This window comes from Eleutherodactylus coqui, chromosome 2 (genome assembly GCF_035609145.1).
Source record: "Eleutherodactylus coqui strain aEleCoq1 chromosome 2, aEleCoq1.hap1, whole genome shotgun sequence".
NCBI classification, from domain to species: domain Eukaryota; kingdom Metazoa; phylum Chordata; class Amphibia; order Anura; family Eleutherodactylidae; genus Eleutherodactylus; species Eleutherodactylus coqui.
The window spans coordinates 201,074,695-201,096,123 of NC_089838.1; the positions used below are offsets into that span (position 1 = coordinate 201,074,695).

General features: G+C 41.2%; 1 protein-coding gene across 3 annotated transcripts in view; it reads left to right on the forward strand.

Moving 5' to 3' along the window:
* PPP6R2 (protein phosphatase 6 regulatory subunit 2) overlaps window positions 1–17,871 on the forward strand; it is a 94,776-nt gene extending 76,905 nt beyond the window's left edge. For all 3 annotated transcript variants that reach the window (XM_066592206.1, XM_066592205.1, XM_066592207.1), the window contains exons 23-24: window positions 674–829; window positions 14,838–17,871. In XM_066592206.1, the coding sequence (XP_066448303.1) occupies window positions 674–829; window positions 14,838–14,889 (208 nt within the window). In that variant the 3' untranslated portion in view covers window positions 14,890–17,871. The remainder of the gene's footprint in view (window positions 1–673; window positions 830–14,837) is intronic.
* Window positions 17,872–21,429: the final 3,558 nt, after the last annotated feature.

Sequence of the window (21,429 nt, forward strand, 5' to 3'; positions counted from 1 at the left end):
AAATTGCCGATTTTTGGTGCAGAATGGCGTATACAATATTCATTATATATGCAGACAATACGCACGCTAAACAAACCCTGCATACACGGTAAATACACAGCACATATGCATGTTCACAAGCAGTGAAAACGCTGCGTATTTTGCATACACTTGTGTGAGTGAGCGCTTATGCCATTACCAGCTGTAAAGTACAGCTTATTTCTTAGCCAAGCTGGGATATACCAGTATATTTCTTTTTAATTCATTCAAATTCTTGCCATCTATTTTTGGTCACCTATATGAAAGTCTGTTCCAAATCTGGATGTGATGATGACTAGCGTTTTGTAACGAGTGAGAACTTTTTTCATCACACTAATATTTTAACATCATTTTCATCAGCCATGTCTATTGTGAGATCTAGGATTTCTTGTCTAGTGGCAAACTGAGGAGGTCCTAGGACTGGCATGCTTTGTCTGTGTTGGTGAGATTTCTCTATTCTTTTGCCTTTTCATGATCATCACATACTCGTCAAGCCTACCTTTAAGGAAAGACTGACTACACAGACAAGGTTATGAATAAATAACTTTAATTTGACAATTAATGTGCATTTGTTTATTTTGATTTTCATATCAAAACAGAATTATTCAAAATTATGGTTCAAAAAATTTATTGTTAGCACCTTCTACTTCCACAGTAATCCTGATGCCCTAGTCATTGATCAGTTGACTATTGCTGATACCAAATGTGCAAATGAAAAAAGCCCTTGTAATGCCAGTGCTGAGGATGAATCGCAAGAGCAGAAGTTGATTTCAACTTGCACAAATTCAGAAGGCCCTTGTAGAGAGAAGAGGTAAGTGCAAAATCTATGGTCAAAACAGTACAATTTCACTTGAAAACTAAAGTTACATAGCTAATTTTGAAGAAACAGGTGATGTATGTAAGTTTACATTAAAACAGACATATTTGTAAGTTTTATTGTGGACTAGAAGGGCTTAAACATTATTTATTAAAGGCCCATTTACACGGAGCGATGATCGCTTAAGACAGTTTGAGTGACAGCTTTGAGCAATCATTTTGCATAAACTGTTAAGTAGCTACTTAAGAGCAATTACGTGTGCAAATGAAGCCTTAGCTGAAAGCAGTTGAGCCCGAGGGCTCTTATCTGCATTCAGTTCCTTTGTTCTCCAGCGTGAAACAATGCTATCAGCATTACCCATGGAGTACTGCTGATAAGGCTGAATGACGATTTTTAGGTTGGACTGAATTTAACGATCAGCTAGCAGTGCACGAAAAGTGCAGGATGGCCGCGCATTTAGACGCAATGATGATCTCAAATGATCGCTTTTTAGTGATTTTTGAGCGATCATCGCTCCGTGTAAATGGGCCTTTAGTCTATTTTCACCCTGTATTTTTGTGATCCTTTTTTACTTATGCCCAAGGAATGCTTCTAGTGCATATGTCAAATGGATCCATAGGCCCTAAATCACCAGATGTAGGCAATTTTGGCATCTTTGTTTGGTATCCTTCAGAAAGTTATTTTTTCCGTGGATAAAGACTGCGCTGTTCCATTCAGATGCATCCTATATGGAAACAGATCCGTTAACTGAATACTATAAGATTCTATGCATGGCAGGGCTTAAAAGGCTGCCAGTAAAATTACAATATACTACAATACTGAGGTATTGCAGTGTAATGTACAAGTATGAGGGTTAAAAATTCTAAGTGCAGCACCAATCCGGCCCACCCCACTTGCCCCGTTGCCGGCCGTAAGAAGAGACACCACACACAGGAGTCTGGTCTAGCTCCTCACACGGGAGAAAAAACTGCGCACTTTATTACAGATTACATGAGATCTTATACCCTCTGTCCCATCCCCACTAGGGGGTGATGGGCTCATAACCATATATGGGCAGTCCGGATTTCCGCCTTAGACAGTGAGGCGCCTCTGGCTTATACAGAAAATCACGTATTCAATTAACTCCAGTACAAAGAATTACCCACACAATTCTAAGAAGTCCGGCCTAACATCCATATATGGGAAGTCCGGATTTCTGGCCTAAGACAGTCAAAATTATGTACATTTGAACATCTTGATATCTTGTTTCTGCGCTTCTGGGAAATCGGCCAAGTACATGCGGCCTTGTCTGGTTCCGTATCTTCTCTGAATTTCTTAGAACATCTCTCTCAGCCTTGGGATATCTGATGTAAGGCGAAGTATTAAAGTTTTTTCTCATTTGGAATTGAATAAAACTTGCATATAGGTATAAAAGCATAAAAAACACATATGGCAATATATATATATATATATATACCCTCACAAACCCCCCTAAAAAACTTAATATGGAGATCAAGCATCAGACTTTGCACTCTTCCTCGGTCGTCTCTCCCTTGCGTCAGGGTTTCTCCACTGCCCGTAAGTCCCTACTCCTAGGAGGGAGGGATCCCTACCTCACCTCAGAAGGAGGCCATGGATTCCCTGGGCTTATTTCCGGGCCTCCATACCCTCTATCTGTACAAGTTAACACCCCACAGGGTGTGCCCTCGCCGGAACCTAAGGTCTTCTGCACTTTCCCTAGGCAAATGGGAAGTCCACTGACAATCCATCTTATGAGACCGGGCCGGCGCAGTACTAGTCCATCTCTCCATTCTTCTGGTAACATACGTGGTTGGCATTATCGGAACTGGCTCTTCATCTTTTTCAAACAAGGGAAATTTTGGTCACATAAAAGGGATAATACACATACAGGAAATTACATACCCAGGGCCACTCTATTTTGGAACGCCATGGATGCAGTGGGCCCTAACTGGTCAATTAACCCTTGTAAAAGTATGCCTGGTGTAGTTTACAAACCTCTGCTGATTGTAATAGATATAATTCATCTAATCTACATTATTATTAACAGTGACAATAGCAAATAAGGACTCAAAACTTGCTTTAACCTGATCTCTAGAATTAAATTAATCTCGCACCCCCCTTGGCACTCCTATTGTATCTATGTATACATGTGGGTCAAAGTTACCATCTTGAACGTCAATGTCTCTCCTAGCACGATGCGGTGTTAGATTCTCACCCTCAGTGTAGGCTTCATATTGCACATTTGATTGTATTAATTTGTTCTGAAACAGGGGGCTAGTGTACAGTAGTCAAAGGTGTGTGTTAGAGGAATTGTACCACATTATAGCATGTAAAGGATATACAGGATCATTAGTTCTTTCAGTGCGAAGTGTGGATCCAAGTGGGCTTTCCTTCGAGCTTTACTGCAGTTGGGTGAACAACATCTGGTAAGGACATTCAAACCGGGTTTCTCTCTCAACTTTTTCCACATAGACCCTGTCACCTGGTTTTAGATTGTGACACTCATCTGTAGGACCTGGGATAAAAGCAGAGACTGCAGAATACATTATTGACAATTCCTTGGAGAAACCTAGGACAAAATTAACAAGAAAATCATTCCCCAAACTCAGCTACTGTGGCATGTATCCTCCTGGAAAAAAGAAAAACTAATGGAAGACACTCAATTCAAAATTTTACCTTCTTCCTCCATTGTCTTTTGTATCTACTTTCCCCCTACTCCGCGGATGGTAGGGTGTGTGAAAAGCCTAGAATATACCCAAAACAGACATGATGTGTTGCATTATTTCACCTGTGAAGTGTGTACCTTTGTTTGACTCAATCACTTCCGATACCCCATATCTGCGGATTACCTCATTCATGAGCTTCTGTGCGGTTACCTGCTTATTTACTTTGGTAACAGGGTAGGTCTCCAACCTGAAAAGAAATCAACAACAAGCACATATTCATGCTTCCCAACAAGTGGGAGCTGAGTGTAGCCAATTTGCAATCCCTGAAATGGGTAGAGTGGTCTAGGCAAGTGTGATGTGGCAAATTTTACTTCTGCCCTGTTGCTTTACGGCAAAGATCATGCAAAACTGGACAAATGATGCAGCAGCTACAGAAAACCAAGGAGCCACCCGTCCTTGTTCAAGCATCGACATCATTACTGCTTCGAGAGGTGCGTCTTTCCGTGCGTCAGCTGGGCCATCATTGGGCACAGGGACTATGGTGGGCAAGTGCTGTTGACTGTTCACCATACGCCGTCCCTTTTTAGTCCATTTGTCTTTTTCTTCCTTGCTGGCTCGTAACTGTAAAGTCATTAGCATATCAAAGTTCAAGTTTAAATCAAAGTCCAAGATTTTTATCAAAGTCCAAGTGTAGTCAAATTCTTCTTTTCTTCTTTCTTCCACGGCTTGAGGGCCGCTGCTTTTGCTGTGTGGTCTGTGATGGCGTTGCCTCTTGCTTCTCCGGTGTAGGAATTGGTGTGAGCTTTCCACCTTGTCAGGTAGAAATAGGGCCTCCGTGAGACTGCACCGCTGCAACATTTTTAATTGGCTGTCCCGCTGTGGTAAAAAACTGTCTGGCCTTCCATTTTGGGCCGTAATCATGAGCTATGCCAAATGCATACCGGGAGTCAGTGTAAATGTTTGCCGTCTTACCTTCCTCCACTCTACACGCCTCCGTGAGTGCTTTTAATTCCGCTTCTTGTACTGCGACATGCGGAGACATTCTGCTTTTTAGGACATCTTGTTGTGTAACCACTGTATATCCAGTGTGGAGTCGTCAATCACCCTGGGTACCATCTATAAAAAACAACTCAAAATATGCATTATTAACAAGGGCTTTCAGTAACTTTTTTTAAACTTAAATTTTCTTGTTGCATCACTGCTAGACAATCAGGCTGGTATTCTATTTCAAAAAGATTAAAACCTTGTTGCAAAAAATTAAAAAAATGGCTTGCAAAAAATTTAAAAATGGCTGATTTGCAATACCTAAAATGGCTCATTTGCAATACCTAGATCACCTATGCCTTCTCCTCCCCCCCTTTAAACCAGGGTACGCAATTGGAACAATAGTAGCCGGGTTTAAGTTATTATAACATTGTAAAAAGATTTGATGGATGCAGATAAGGCCTGTAAAATGTTAGCACCAATAACAGAAACATGAGTTACATCGGGGAAGAATAACCTACAAAACATCTATTAATATTTGAAATGTGATATCCCTTTAAGTGAATTCATTATTAGTCTGTTCCTGCCTGCAATTTCTTATCAAATCTCAGACAGGAGAAAAAAAACAAAACAGGAAAAAAAACTAGCTGCTCAAAATTCTCCCCCCTCCCTTGTGCAGGAGGGATGAAACATTACTACGTACTATTACATCATCTAGCTCCACCCCCTCGATATTGGCACATTGCGTCCGTCTTCTCAACTTAATTTCAGCTTAACCGTCCACACGTCCACATCTCAACCAAGCAAAGTCCCATGCATGGGGTAGGACTTTTACCCCCAGTCAATTTCCACATCACACATTCCACCACAGCTTGAACACGGGTCACTAACTCTCATCCATCCATGCGCTCAAGTCTGCTCCGTCACCCCCCTTTAAAGGTGTACCAGTCCATACAGATGCACAGACAAAAAAAGTTTGACAAACATACATCAGTTGAAAAACACCGAGGTGAGTGCTATTATTTTTATAAAGTACATAAATCTATTGAGATGAGATTGTGAATGAGCGCTATCTTTGACAAATTATGTGAAAAAGTTTGCTGAGTGACTGAAATATTCTATATTTCTTATCTACTGAAGCTATTATATGCTGTATTAAACGCTGAAGTATTTAGTTTCTGTGACCCTGAATTTGGAGTGAATTCTGAAAGCCCCCACCCTTTTTTAAAACAAACCTCTTATCTCTCCGCGACTATGAAACACAAACTGATTTGTTTTAGCTTAAACTATTGAAAAACATTTTGAAATCATAATTAACACATATGCTGGGACCTTGCAACATTCATTTTCAACCCCTGTATAAGTAAGAATATACATTAGAAATTACTATATTTCCCTGCCTACTAAGACAGTATAACTAATTAAATTCATTTCAATTCATTGCAAGCAAGCAAAGATATTAACCAAGGATGTTATTACATTTTCTCTCTCGCTGTTATCTTCCTGACCTTGGAGACTGAACACAAGCTCACAGCTATATGTCAACAGACTCTTCTCCCCTTCAGCTAACTATTTGCATTTACAGTATATATATATATACACATATATATCCACCTAGTATGGATTATACATTATCTATTATCTATCTTGTATTATACACATTTTCATCTCTCTTTACCAACAAATCACGTGCATTGTAACTTACTTATCGACTTTGCCTGCTCCCCTTATTTCTCTCCCCTACCTAACTGCCAATATAACTTTCAATAGACACTCTCCTGACGCCCTCTTGATCACTTACTGTACTTTTCAACATTTCACTTACGGATACTTTCTTAAACAAATAATGTGTACATACAACTTTCTCTGACTGTCTCTCTCTCTCCTCCTCCTCTAGCACTGTCTAGCAAACCTTGATCTTCCAAGGCACCTCTCGGTCCTAAAGACCTCCCCCCAGACACCATTTTGTAATCTGCCATGCGGTCGGTGTCACACATTTTCATTAGAGTTTTCTTACATTTTACAGATTCATCCACACGGCGGCAGCCCTTGAGGGGCTCTGTCTTCTTTAATAAGGTCTTACGCATATTACAACAACAATAATAACACGCTCCATAGAGTGCATCCCTCTTAATTCCAAATTGTCAGCCCCTTATATACCGGCAAAACAACCGAGGACATCTTCTTCCATGGAACCAGTCCCATAAAAATGCATCTCTCTGAAATCAAATCGCTAGCCCCATATATAAGGCAAACCGACCGAAAGTCCCTTCTTTCTATGAGACATCTCACAAAATGCATCCCTCTCTGCTAAACCATTAACAACTAACTAAACTAACCTGAGGGTCCCTTCTCTTGTGAGATCAAATGAAAAGTAAGAGAAAAAAAATTCTGCAGATACAACAAACAATCTCCACTATCGCTAAAACGCTACGGACTTCAAAGTACAAATAAACTACAGACTAATTTCTGGGTGAGCCATTGGTGCGCATATCACGGTCAGTGGTCCATGACGGCAAACCCGGAGCCCACACGAGTTACCGTGTAGAACTCTTAACCCAACCCGTCCGGTCACAAACCACAGATAGTCAGTCCTGCTGCAAGACTCTCAGCGTAAAACACAACATAAATATATGTTTGTCTTACCTGGAGTTCTAAGTGAGTTGATCAGGCTCGGTTTGCAGTAGGACGGTTTCTCAGTAGCGTGGATCCGGGTGAATTGCGCTGTAAGCTCCGATTTTACCGCCCCAGTTGGTTGCGCCATTTATGAGGGTTAAAAATTCTAAGTGCAGCACCAATCCGGCCCACCCCACTTGCCCCGTTGCCGGCCGTAAGAAGAGACACCACACACAGGAGTCTGGTCTAGCTCCTCACACGGGAGAAAAAACTGCGCACTTTATTACAGATTACATGAGATCTTATACCCTCTGTCCCATCCCCACTAGGGGGTGATGGGCTCATAACCATATATGGGCAGTCCGGATTTCCGCCTTAGACAGTGAGGCGCCTCTGGCTTATACAGAAAATCACGTATTCAATTAACTCCAGTACAAAGAATTACCCACACAATTCTAAGAAGTCCGGCCTAACATCCATATATGGGAAGTCCGGATTTCTGGCCTAAGACAGTCAAAATTATGTACATTTGAACATCTTGATATCTTGTTTCTGCGCTTCTGGGAAATCGGCCAAGTACATGCGGCCTTGTCTGGTTCCGTATCTTCTCTGAATTTCTTAGAACATCTCTCTCAGCCTTGGGATATCTGATGTAAGGCGAAGTATTAAAGTTTTTTCTCATTTGGAATTGAATAAAACTTGCATATAGGTATAAAAGCATAAAAAACACATATGGCAATATATATATATATATATATACCCTCACACAAGTGATCAGACAACTACACGTTCAAGTCTCCTATACACCCTTAAAATAAAAATAGGAAAAGGAAAAATAAGTTTTCAAAAAAAAGGCTAAAAAGAGCTAACATAATTGATCATCTATAATATTCCAAAATGTCAGAATTCCCATGATTTATCCTGCATGATGAGCACCATAAGAAAAATACCGCAGTTTTTTCATTACTGTGTCACTCAAAGAATAAATAGAAGTAAAAGTGATCGAAGTGATCAAAGTTTGGTACCAATAAAAACTGTAGTATTTTCCACAAAAAAGAAGCTCCATTGATAGAAAAATGGAAAAAGTGCTATGAAGATTCTGTCAGCATTTTCTTAGGAAACCAGTTATTATATGTCCATGCAAGGTTTCGACAGCTGCTCCCTGGCAGTAGTGAGGCTGCTAATGGAAGAGTTGTCTAGGGAATTAGTTTGTTGACATTTGGCTCTGGGCATGGCCTGACATCCAAGTGGTCCTTGCCTGACTTAAGGCCCATTTCTGATTGGATCATTTAATGAAGCAATAAAAGTTCTCATGTGACACCAGGTGTCTAACATTAATAGACGAACCCATCAAATTTTAGATGTGCAAGCATGACATTGAAACCACCTTAGTAATGGTGTATCCTCCACTCAGACTTTCTGTCTCTGTTCTGTTTTTGAAGGAAAGAGATGGAATTAAACGGAACCTTTTTTTTTTTCTTTTACTGCCATTCATTTTAAAGGGGATTTTTTATAAACTGAAAACAAGCAGAAAGCTTTCCAGGTGCTCTGTTCCGTCAGTTTTCTTTTTTTAAGTGGAACAAATAATGCTCTATGCAGCGTTCTATGTTCTATTTGAAAAAGCAGAAACCTAATGTAATGAAAGCAAATGAAAAGCTTTCCTTTTTGTTTTCCATTTTTTTTTAAAACACATTGAATTAAAACAAAATTAAAGCGATCAGTTTTTGGCACCATTAATTTCAGTCTCTCTCCTTCAAAAATGGAATAGAGAGACAGAATGCCTGACAGGAGGATAAACGCCAGTGTGCATGAGCCCTTACCACATTCTCGCCCTGCTCTCTGGTAGCTACGACAATATTTCTTATTCCTTTTCTTAAGACCCCCTCACTTTAACGGTGTCTTTAAACATTGCAAAAACACAGAATTTTCTCCTGCAACAGTAGCATAACTATAACCAGCGGTTTTGCTGCGTTTCTGCAATGTGTGAACGCACATTAAGGCCCAATGTCCGCGGGCAGATTTTATTTGCGAAATCCGCTTCGGTCACCCGCACAGAAAATCAACAATTCAAAGTGCCTGTAGGGAAGCATTGGCATTCACAACTGAATTTAAGCATGCAAATTTGATTTGCGGACTGTTTGGTGCAGAAAACAAATCGCAGCATGCTCCATTTCAGTGCAGATTCTGTGTGTACTGGCTAAACCAGATGTCAATGGCTGCGGACGATCCGCAGTGCATCCACAAATACAATTGTAGATGCACTGCGAATTTGAAGGTTAAAATCAATTAGAGTGGTAGGCAAAAGGCTGGGAGGTGGGGTTACAGGTTTTTGTTTGTTTTTTAACCACGCAGATGATCCGTAGTGCATTCTTGTACATCCATGCGGAAAAACCTTTACATCTGTGATCTCCCGCAAATGGTTTCTGCAGGTCTCCCTCTGCAGAAATCCACGTGCAGAATCTGATCTGCCCGTCAACATGAGGCCTTAAAGGGCTTCACTATAATTGTAAATATTACATTTCTGTTAGAGCACACAAAACATGACTTTTAATGTGAGTCATTTTTTTTTTTATATAAAGCTTCAAACAAAAGAAAACTATAAATAAAGATTACTTTTAATCAGCGAGTGCAACATCCAAGCTTGTGTACGGGTGACTACCCACTACGTTTTTTTTTTCACAGCGAAATTCGCAGCGTTTTGTTTTTCTGCAGGGGTCTATGGGACTTGTAATGTTACAATCGCGATTGCGCAAAATTTGCGATTTTTTTTTTTTTTTTTTTTTTTTTTGGGGCGATCGCGATTTTAACATTACAAGTTCCATAGACCCCTGCAGAAAAAAAAATGCTACGGTAATTTCGTAGTGGAAAAAAAACCTGTAGTGAGTAGTCACCCTAACGCTGTAAATAATGCTGCAACGTTTCGCATCGACGAACCCTTCACAGTAGCTATATTTAAGGGCTCATTCATATGAGTGTATGAGTACAACGCTGCGAGTCTTGTAACGTTGTACTCATTGCAACATGACATCAGGGATCATGCACAGGCTGTGAGAGGCACTGCACATGCTTGGGATTATGACGTCCTGGACATGCGGAGTGTGACCCTTTTTTTTTTTTTCCAGAGCGGGGCTCTGTATTAGGCCTCCCTCACACAGGGCGTGTTTTTGCAGCGTTTTCAGCCCTGTGCTAAACGCTGTACAAGGCTCCCATTCATTTCAATGGGGTTGCTAACACGAGGCTAAAAACGCTGCCTTTTTAAAGCGCTGCATGTTCTATTCAGCGTTTTCAGCTGCGTGTCTCCTATTGAAATGAATGAGCAGCGTTTTCAGCTCTGAAAATGCTGTAAAAACGCTCTAAACACAGTGTTGAAAAACAAAGCGTTTTGCAAACGCCCTGAGTGAGGGAGGCCATAGGCCTCATGTCCATGGGGAAAATCAGGCCCACCACGGATTCTTCATGCAGAATCCCGCAGCGGGTCCCTCCTTTCCCGCGGACATGAGGCCTAAAAATAAGAATTACTTACCTGTTCGGACACTGTGGATCTGCCCTCCGTCGCGGCCGGATCTTCTTTCTTCGGCCCGGCGGATGTGCTCGGCACGCCGGCAGCGCGCCGCGCGCATGCGCCGTCCCCTTTTCTTTTTTTTCTTTTTTTTTTTTTTTTAACTCTTGCTCTCCCACGCCAGAGAGCAGGAATTCAGCTGTAGGTGTGCCGCGGATCGGGACTGCTTCCATAGGCTTCAATAGAAGCCCGCGGAAGACCTGCACTAAAATGAGGCATGGTGCGGGTGTTCCCGCACACGCAATACGTGCCTCAGGGGAAAATGACATCTGCAGGTATTTAATTACCTGCGGGTGTGCAGTGCATCCCTATGGGGCGCGGATCCGCGTGCCGGTGATATGCTGCGGAATTTAATTTTTACTTTACCCGTGGACATGAGGCCTTAAACGCTGTCCTTTCACAGGCATTGTGAAGGGGCAGAGCTTCAATACCCAGCCCTTCAAGGGCTCTGTATGAAAGGCCGAGAAATAGAACATGCTGACGTTTATTTCTCCTGTGTTTTATACGGATGTCCCCTTGCAGCTCCAACGCAGGTGTGAATGGAAGAATGAAAGTCCAAAGACTTTCATAGCCTCCATTCACCGTGTGTTACGCACAGGAAAACCACGTGCGCAGGCTAAGGAAAAACTACCGCATGCGTTATTTACCTGTTTGAAATATTTGATGATACTGAAGGATGAGACAGGTGTCTTTCATCAGTATTCTATCCGTGTATTTTATGTACATAATACGGAGCAAATGTTAATCTAGTAGTTCTCAAAGTTTTTCAGCCAATGAGCCCTTTTTGAGGTAAAAGTTTCTCGTGGAGTCCCAAGGTGTGGTCAGGGTTGGGGTTACGGGTGTGTGGCTTATCATGACCTATATCATTTTTACCTCCAGCGTTATAAAAAAAAAAACAGGGAGGAACGCTAGAGCACTGGATGGGCCATTGATATGCATTATATTTAAATTAACATACTGCGGAATTAAATCCTGCACCACATGTCAATAGGCGCACGGGTTATGTGCAGATTTTTTCCACAGTGTATGGATGAACTCATGCACTTTGCTGCTACAGCTACTGTCAACTCCAGAGCAAATCCGCCTGTGTAGTAATAGTGACCCCCTACATTGGTGTCCCCAGTAGTAATAGTGACCCCCCCCCCCCCAACGTTGCCCCAGTAGTAAGTGACCCCTCCCTCCCACAAGTGGCCCCAGTAGGAATAGTGACCCTTGGACAGTAGCCAAAGTAATATTAACCCCCTCTGTAATAACCCCACAGAAGCGGCAGTAATATTAACTCAACAGTAGCCATAGTAATCTTATTCCCCTCAGTAATATTAACCCCACAGTAGCTCCAGTAGTAATAGCCCCCTGACCCATATACTTGCCTCCTCCTTGTAGTCAGCTCCGCTCCTCCTCTGTTCAGCGCTAATCCCCGGTGCACGCTGACAGCAGTGTGTGTGCCTGGAACGCTTCCTCCCTGAGTCCTCTCCTGCGGAACGGAGGAGGAGAGGATTCGGGGAAGGAGGATGCTGGGTGCACACGGACATCAGAGTGTGCACTGGGATCAGCGTTGCTGCGTGATTACTGGCGGGGGAGCTGCAGCACCCCGCAGGTAATCACTACAGTTATGAGGGATTACCTGCTGCTCACCATGAAGACCCCAGAGGTGTCAAGCTGTGATGCCCTATGGATAAATTAGTGGATAAATCCCGTGGCGGAACTTCACCAGGGTATAATGAAGGGGTGGGAACATATATGTTTACATGAGCCCACCTGTCGCATACCACTGAACTCTTGTAACAAATTTCAAATACGACTTAAGAGTAAAAGCGAGAAAAAAGGAGAGGAGAGAGGAAGGGGTAAAAGAGAGAGGGGGAGAGGTTATAATGAGACTTTAGACAGAAGAGAGAGAGGAGGGAAGAAAGAGGGTGGGAGGTGGGAATCAATACTCTCCGCCCCGATCCCGCGCCTATCAGAGTTGAGGTAGGACGTTGTTCCAAGGTCAGGGGGGCGCACCGCTCCAACTCCTATGCTGATCCGTCAGCGAGCCACTTAGTGAACGCCGCAGAGCCCTTATAGACTATCCACACTGTCCAGGTGTTTGAGAAGCTGTCGGCTCCCCGTTCCTCCACCGAATTAGAGCTCCTGAGCTCCTTCATGTACCTTATAGAATCGAGCGACTCTACCCACGTAGCCCTTGTTAGTGCTCCCCTCTGCTTCCAGTGTAGGGGGATAATATGGCGCATAGCCATAATAAAGTGTCTCAGAAGTCCCTTCTTGACTTGGGGGATAGAGCCTGGAAACATTGACAGGAGAGTGATCTCAGGAGTGAGGAGCAGGGATATCCCGCACACCGCTCCAAATAGCCTGGCGACGACGCCCAAGAGGGGGACAATTATGGAGCAGCTCCACCAGATATGGTACATAATTCCTATTTCTGAACCGCACCTCCAAGACTCCCCTGGGGTCGTTGGGAATATTCTGTGAAGTTTGTCAGGGGTCCTGTACCACTGCGATACTATTTTATAATTTAGTTCCTGTGCTTTGATCGAGATGGACATTTTGTGTAGAAGGGCGTAGGACTTGTTCCAGAGCTCTCCAGGAATATGTCGTCCTAGCGTCTCCTCCCATCTCGGCCGGTCCTCCCCATTCTTGGCGTCTATCAGCAACCCGTACAGCAGAGAGACCACATGGGGGGGGGGGGGCTCCGAGGCCACGCATAGCCATTCAAAAGGCGTGAGTTCCGCTCTTAATAAGTCAGGGGCTTTTAGTGACCCTAGGTAGTCCCTCACCTGGAGGTAATGCATCCATGCTCCTGGTTTTGTCTGCTGACCTTCTGCAAGGTCTCTTAAGGAGCGCATACCCCGAGAATTTCTGATTTTTGAGAATTCATTTTAAAGTTGCTGAGTTTTCCGTACCTGGACATTTTTGCTATAAGCCCCGATAAGGAAATACGCGGATTCGTAATCTAGATCAGTAGATCATCTGCAAAGATAGATCACTTGTGGGTTCTGCCCCGATCCACCACCACCCCCCGCATGTCCTGGTTCCTTCTCAGGGCCACCGCCATTGGTTCCATTGCAAGGATATATAGTATCGGAGAGAGCGGGCAGCCCTGTCTGGTGCTGTTATGGATCTCAAAGGGGTCTGACAGGAGACCGTTGACGCTAATCCGCGCAGACGGGGAGCTGTATAAGGCCGTTATCCAGGAAAGGACCCTCGGGCCCAGACCCATCCCCCTTAACACCTCCTCCAGGAACCCCCAGCTCACCCTATCGAAGGCCTTCTCCGCGTCTACGGCCGGGAGTGAACGATCTTAACAATTATTCACTTTTATTGGATAATTGAACTGACGTAACTATAGGGGATGCAGAGGATGCGGTTGCCCAGACGCCTTAGGGGGCCCATAGGGCCTCTTTTCTCCATATAGGGAGTTTAGTACTATAAATAAAGCATTATAGTTGGGGGCCCTGTTACAGGTTTTGCATTGGGGCCCAGAAGCTTCAAGTTACACCTCTGGATAATTGGCTTTATGGGAATGAATGAGTGCCAGTCAACATGCTTTGTTGATTGACGCTCCTTACAGTGAACCAATTCTTAGTTCTACAATGAATCCAAAAACTAAACCGCCAGGTGTAGGTAGTAATTCCTTTTAGTATACAAGTGATTTAAGAGGGTCTACTATCCATCTCTATCCTCATGTACTGTATGTTATCTTCATTGCTCATCATTATTCAGTGAGCTTGTTCTATTGGTGTTCCAAATAAGTAGTGCTTGCTTTTAGGTTATTTTCACACACCACATTTTTTAGGGAAAACACTACATTTATGTGGCATTTTACTTCTTTTTCAGCAAGCAATACTGCGACATAATGTTATCCGGAATTCAATAGGGAGATATTAAATGCGCTAAAAACACGTTTTTCTTGATATGCGTTTATTTAAGTTGTAGGTTTTCTTTTGCATTTTTGCATAGGCTTAGCTATCAAAGGAGACGCATGTTAGAAATATTTAATTTAAAAATAAGATGCCAAGAAACATTTTTTAAAAATGCATGTACAAGTGTGAAAAAGTTTTTTGTTTTGTTTTTTTTTCCATGCAGTTTTTATGATTAAAAAGGCCATCAAAGTGTCTGCATTATTAGGCATTAACTGTGAGGGCACTCATTTTCGTTTTTTCTTTTATTCTTACAGCCATGAGGATCTTGCTCTGAATCCCGAAGCCACATTAAATGGTCCTGCATGACAAAACCTCAGCACCAAGCTACATCTGGTTTGAGGCAGGACCTCTTATGCCCAGGGACATTGTGCAGATACAGTAACTTCTGGTTTGTTTGGAGAACCTTATGCCAATTATTTGAGCACTGCAGGAAATTAGTAGAGTTTGGTGGATGCAGCAAACCGAGCTGAAAACTTGGAAATGCCATTCTGAGTGTGTTTGTTCAGACCCTTGTGATGCTTTGAAAGAAATACTGCCTCCTGCCGCCGCTTCTTCCATATCCTTCTGTCATCATACCTGTTGAAAGATGTACAAGGCAGCTGGGAAATTAGCATGAATGATGTAGTGTTTCCTTGTCTGCAATCTTCTCAAAAAAACTTTAATTTAGCAATAATCCTCAAATTTTAGTGCAAATGCTTCTGTCTGCTTGCTTGCAGGCGTGAAACGTTTTTTAGCAGTACACAGCAGTCCAGATCACAAGCAGGTCTAGTGTGTGGCAAAAACACTGGACACAAACTGGTACAGACGGGTTACAGTCTTCTGTTTCCATGCACTTTACCTTCTGATCCTTTTCAACCACCTTTTTGATTTTGAAAAAGGACAGATTTTTAATTTAATTTAGTAAAAGTCTAACGCTCTTAATGAAATATGACCTCTAAAATGTAAATCTGCAGTTCATGCCAATCAGATGCTACAGTGTCAACCATTACAAATCAATCTAACCTTACTCTGTTACTAACCTGTTGCAGCAAAAGCTCTTGACCTCTCTGTCAGCACAATTTGCTTGGATCAGCCTAATATTCTTTCTATGTCTGGTTGCTCTAAATATTCACCCCATAAAAAAGGTAACACGGGAATGGCTGTGTTGATTCTAAATACTAGGGTATATCCTAGAACTTGTTATAGATGAGTCCACTTCACTTACTACCGTGTTTCCCCGGAAATAAGACAGTATCTTATATTAATTTTTGTTCAAAAAGGTTTAACTTTTTTACATGTACAGCTGCCTGGAGACTATTTAAATTGACTTTTTTTTAAATTAACTGTTAGCAGGGCTTAATTTTGGAGTAGGGCTTATATTTCAAGCATCCTCAAAAAGCCTGAAAAATCATTTTGCATCCTCAAAAATTCTGGAAAATCATGCTATGTCTTATTTTCAGGGTATGTCTTATTTTCAGGGAAACAGGGTACTAGTGTGCACCTGACACTATTGTATTGTTATATTACAATGAAACCTCTTTGAGTCAATCACCCCAAATTTCTTAGAAAAATGCTCTTCTGGTCCTTTCAAGGAAGATGGCCAGTATGCATAGTGCACAATGAAACTGAAAATCTGTCACAACAAGTGTAGTCTGGATAACGGGGTGGTCTTCTGGAGAGGTTTCATTGGACTTCTCCTTAAATCTTTCTCTGTCATATCCTCTCACACTTGACAGGTACAAACCAACCTATTCTTCGTTGCCACATTTCAAAACATTCTTAAAATGATGTGGGAAGAAATAACTTATGTCCCATAGTTAAATTATTGTAAACAGGATTTTAAACCACAGTAGCAATGTTTTTTTTTCTCTTCCCCCCCCCCCCCCCCCACCCCCTGCAACGTAATTTTGTTTTCAGAGTTTTAGTTATGCTTTTATAAATTCTTTCGTGTTTTTTTTGGGGATTATGATTTTTGAAGCACAATTAGGTCTTGCAAAACTGCACTGTCCATAAATATTTTTAATTTTTTTTAAATTTCATGGTATTTTCATAAATTTTTTTTTTTTTTTTTTTTTTTTTACACCATTGCCATTGTTGACTTTTTTTGGTATGGATGAAACTATAGTTCAAAACCTTTTGCTTGTCTTTTACTTTGTTTGTGGTAAGTTGCATTACATCTGAATAAAAATTTAATTTTAACCAGTAAAAGTTAGGTTTTCTGAGACCTTAAAAAAATAATGAAAGGCTTAAAATGAATAAAAAATGTAATACTCTCCTATTCCAGTGGATCCCCATCCAGTGCTGCAATCCCCGTGTCCGCCATGCAGAACCTGGAAGAAGCGGCCAGCAGTTGCGTGTCGTTCATTGTGCATGTGATTGCTCAGCTACACACGGGCTTCGCCGGCCATAGAAAAATCGCTGCTGAAGCCTGCGAGTGCCTGAGCGGTCATGTGCATAATGAATGGCAGATGATCGCCTGACATTTCTTCCAGATTACGGGCACCTGGACTGCAGAGCTGGACGAGGAGAAGCGGGAATAGGGGAGTATTCAATTTATTTTTTAGGTCTTGAGAAAACGCATTTAACGTTTTTGTTTTAGGCCATTTTATTTACTAATGGAAGTACGACCGTTAATAAGAAAAATGGATACAGTATTGACTACATATGTAAATCTGTCAATTCTCCCATGCTGTTCATTCTAAGGGCACAATAGGTAAAGGGGAGATGGTGACCTGTAGGTAAAGAGCTCAATCATTTTATGTGGTTTGAGGAAGAAATCATGACCACATTTAAACCCTTGTTTTACCTAAAATTGTTTAACCAGATAGAAAATGGTATATTCCCAAGCTCTGCATCTTCCTTTATTCTGTACTGCCCAAAGACCTGACAGATCTGGAAGGCATTTTTCTTTGCACCTATGTCATTCTTTCGAGACTGCATCAGCAGATTTAACAGTATCCTGGAGTCAGCAGTAAGATGTGGCTGAGACTTGAAGTCCCTTCCAGGGATTTTCTAAAAGGTGAGGTTTTTTTCATTGCTGCTTTTTGAATTGGAACCTCAAATTGATGAGTTTTTATAAACTAGTAAATGTAGAATAGAGCTGGATTACTGCTAGCATGAAAGGGGAATCAATGTTGCCATATCCTCAGGACTTGTTCACAGCTGCTGTTCAGAAAGTTTGACTTTTTGTTTTCATTTTGCTTTTGTTTTTTTTGTTTTGTTTTTTAATCCATGTGTTGTACCTTCTTTTTTTCAACATAATTAGCATTTGAAGACTAGAGGACAATAAATAGAGCTATGTTTTTGGATTATATGAATTACTGTGTTAATTTTTTTATATTAATCTCATTCAATTTCTTTAACTATTTAGATGCCATTTAAAAAAAAAAATCTTTCATAAACTTTTTTTTTTCCTTTCAAACAGTTGTGTTACAACCTGCTGAAGGTACATGTTTCCAATAAGAGGAGATTCTGGAGAGATATATATGCTCTCTTTTGTACAAACACCATATGTGTCACATTTTGCCCCAATTTAATAAAATCAAGAAAACAAAAACATCTATTAGAATAGCGGTGCTATATTCTCTTAGCAGACATTGACTATATATCATGAGAAGAGAACAGTCCATGACACCATAACTGATGCTACTCAGAACATTTATAATCCATGGGCTGTTTTCAAATGAGTATATTTTTCATCAATAATTCATCTGTATGTTTCAGCCCATAATATAGTGCTAATATTAATCTGAGTCTATTACCATGGGCATATAAAATCCATTTTGCAGATTAAAAACACCCATTGGTGTTTATGGAGAGGGCTTAAATATGGTTGCATGCATATTTGCATTCATTGGTTTTATTTAAAGGGCCAGTCTGGTGAAGACACATTTTTCCATATCTGCCCCTCACCTGATTGCCTGTCACACTCTGGATGTCTCCTCTGTGTATTACAGCCTCTTCCCTGCAGTGTAGCTTCCTTATCAACCACCATCCTGACGCTGAAAGATTCAGGTTTCACATTGGCATCTATCCCATGTTGTATCAGCATAGCTGTAACATGTCTTTCTGCAGGGGGGAACAATTTACTTGTCATTAACTCCTATAGTCTTCTAAATAAGCTACACACCATAAGTATACAGTCAGGATGCTGAGCTATTATCTCCTCTATTCTAAATGTGTTACAGAAGCTGTGTGATCATCATCAGGAACGATTTCAGGAATGACACTGCCCCCCTTTCAGCCTGGTCGTGTGTAAGGCTACCTACACACAGGCAAGCACGATTACCAGGCATGAAACTCAGCCCAATATGGCGCTAGTGAAGGTGCGACATGCCCACGGATGCGAGGCATTTTTTAGGCAAAAATGCTTTGCATGGCACCTGTGAAATGCCGATACTCTTGCATGAGTTTCATGGCATGTGATGCATTAAATGAGCCATTGAAATCAATGGGTGATACATTCCGAGGAACACAAAGAAATAAGTCATGCCACTCATGTATATGACTCTATTCAAAAGAATGGGGGATTAACATTCGTGCGAGATTTGTGTGTCTTGCAACACACATCTCGCACGCGTTTCACATGTGAAAGCGGCCTAACAGCGTCAACACAGCCTGAGAAATTGACTAGAAAACAAACTTATAACTTTAAGCAGATTTGAGCTGGTCAGAATTGAGATCACGTGTATAAGGAAAAAAAGGGTGGATGTTTCAGACTGGAATAACTAACCATGATAACACTAGGTCACTTTTATATATACTGGGGGGAATGGCTACATCATGACTGAATAAGAAAAAAATCACCTAAGTGGCTCTTTTAAAAATTTTTATTTTTATTTTTTTTTGCCCGATGGGAAATAAGTTATGAATACAGTCTATAGAGAGTGCTTAAATATGAATGCAGAAAATAATACCTCTGGATGCAATACTGATGAATCCTATTTCATCATACATACATTTTGCAGGTCCATATTATTGACATTCACCAAAAAGACCTAAATGTTTTCCTATTCCCATCCTTAGAGATTATCACAAGGAAAGATCTTAGATATTGAAATGAAGGTAAGTTAGAATTATTACAGTAACCAGTTCTATCCTAGAAGCCTAAACAGTAGTAGATGTTAGGAATCTGTTTTATATAGTCTGATCTTATAATGTCCTGCTCACACTGCTGTGAACAGCACATTATCAACTCTTGTGAACACCTACAGTATGAGTAACAAAAGGCACAGCAGCTTGTGTATAGTCTGATCATGCAGATAGGTGTTACACCCATACTTCTTGCTAACCTGCTGTAGACGCCTGCAGAGTCTGCAAGTCGCTATTATTCATACATAGCAAATTATGTGTCTTCAATGTGACTTCTATGCAGACTTTTCTCACAGAAATTGCAGCTTGCACAGCCGCATCAGTGTAGGGATCAAGGCATATAGGCTTCAGCATTAGGAGGAAGAACATGTTTCTCAGGAAAGGCACACTAAGCTCTGAACTTGAAGGTCTACAAGCAGACGTGTCTGGGAAAATGGATCCTAAAAAATTAAAAAACGGAACTGAAATCAGCAACTAATATAGTGCAACTTTTAGATACACCCCATGGTGTGATGGCTTGTGTGCTAGCAATCATACATTTTTGTAGCTGAAGATTAAAAAGACTTGAAACGGGCCTTCTACTGGACAGGAGACCACGTAGTTTAGGAAAAACCGCTTTCTGGTATGGAGTTTTGCAGCTTTGAATTGATATTATGCTTATAATCTGATCAGATTTATTTTTACAGTGTTTCTATATGTCTGTCTGATGCCATTTAAAAAAAATAATCAACATGTTTGTTAACACTTTTTATTATATTTGAATTCAAGTGCTCAAAGGGTGTAACATTTTGGTTTTGTCAATTCTCATAGTATAATTATACACTGCAGTACGCCCTTGTGTACTTAAATATACTGTAACCGAGACAGATAAAAGAGATGCTTCAACAGACTCCTTACTAACAACATTCATGTAACTACGGGAATTATTTGTTGTATACTTAAAAACCAAGTAAAAAAAAGTGCATTATTATATATGGTATAGTTTAGGCTGCTTTCACATGCGGCGGGGAATCTGTTTTCCTGAAGCAGGAAAGGGGAATCCCCTGGCCGAAGCGTTCCATCTTAAGATGGACCCAAACAGCGCTGAATTGTTCCTATTGACTATAAAGGGGTCCATTCGCCTTCCACTCAGCGCCTGATATTTTATGCCGGATCTGCAATGAAACTGAGGTTCCAGCGCAACATGAACCCGGCTTTAAAGTTGTTGACTAGTTGGAACCTCACTTTAATAGCATTTCCCTGGTATACTGTAATCACACAGCGTGGTATTTATGCAGTTCTGCATTTTGCTAAAATGTAAATAAAAGAATATTCCTCCTCTAGTAGACAGTTATAACAAAGTGTAAAAATCTGATGATCGCAGTATATTCCCTTCTGGCCAATGCTGACCGTGGCATAGAGAAGGTAAGACAAAGGGCGATCTCCTGTGACACATGGTCCATTGAAGAGTGTCAGTGTACCTAATAGTTTTTCTGCAAATTTCCCATCGTATCTAGGTTGCCCTTACAAAGTACAATTTATTCCACTAAACGGCCTCATACAGCCATGTAGGAATATAAATAAAACTTAGAGTGGTCATTATGTGGAAGGTCATGAGCTTTTCATGACATGTCCGTTAAACACATGCTATGATGGCCTGTGATGTAAAGAACATCAGCGCTTCTGAAGGTGGTGCCTGGTTAGGACGCAACATCTTGCTACACAATAGGAAACCCAGCATTCATCAATTAGCTACCAAAGTAGATTAGATTCTTAAATTTCAATGCAAAAATGGGT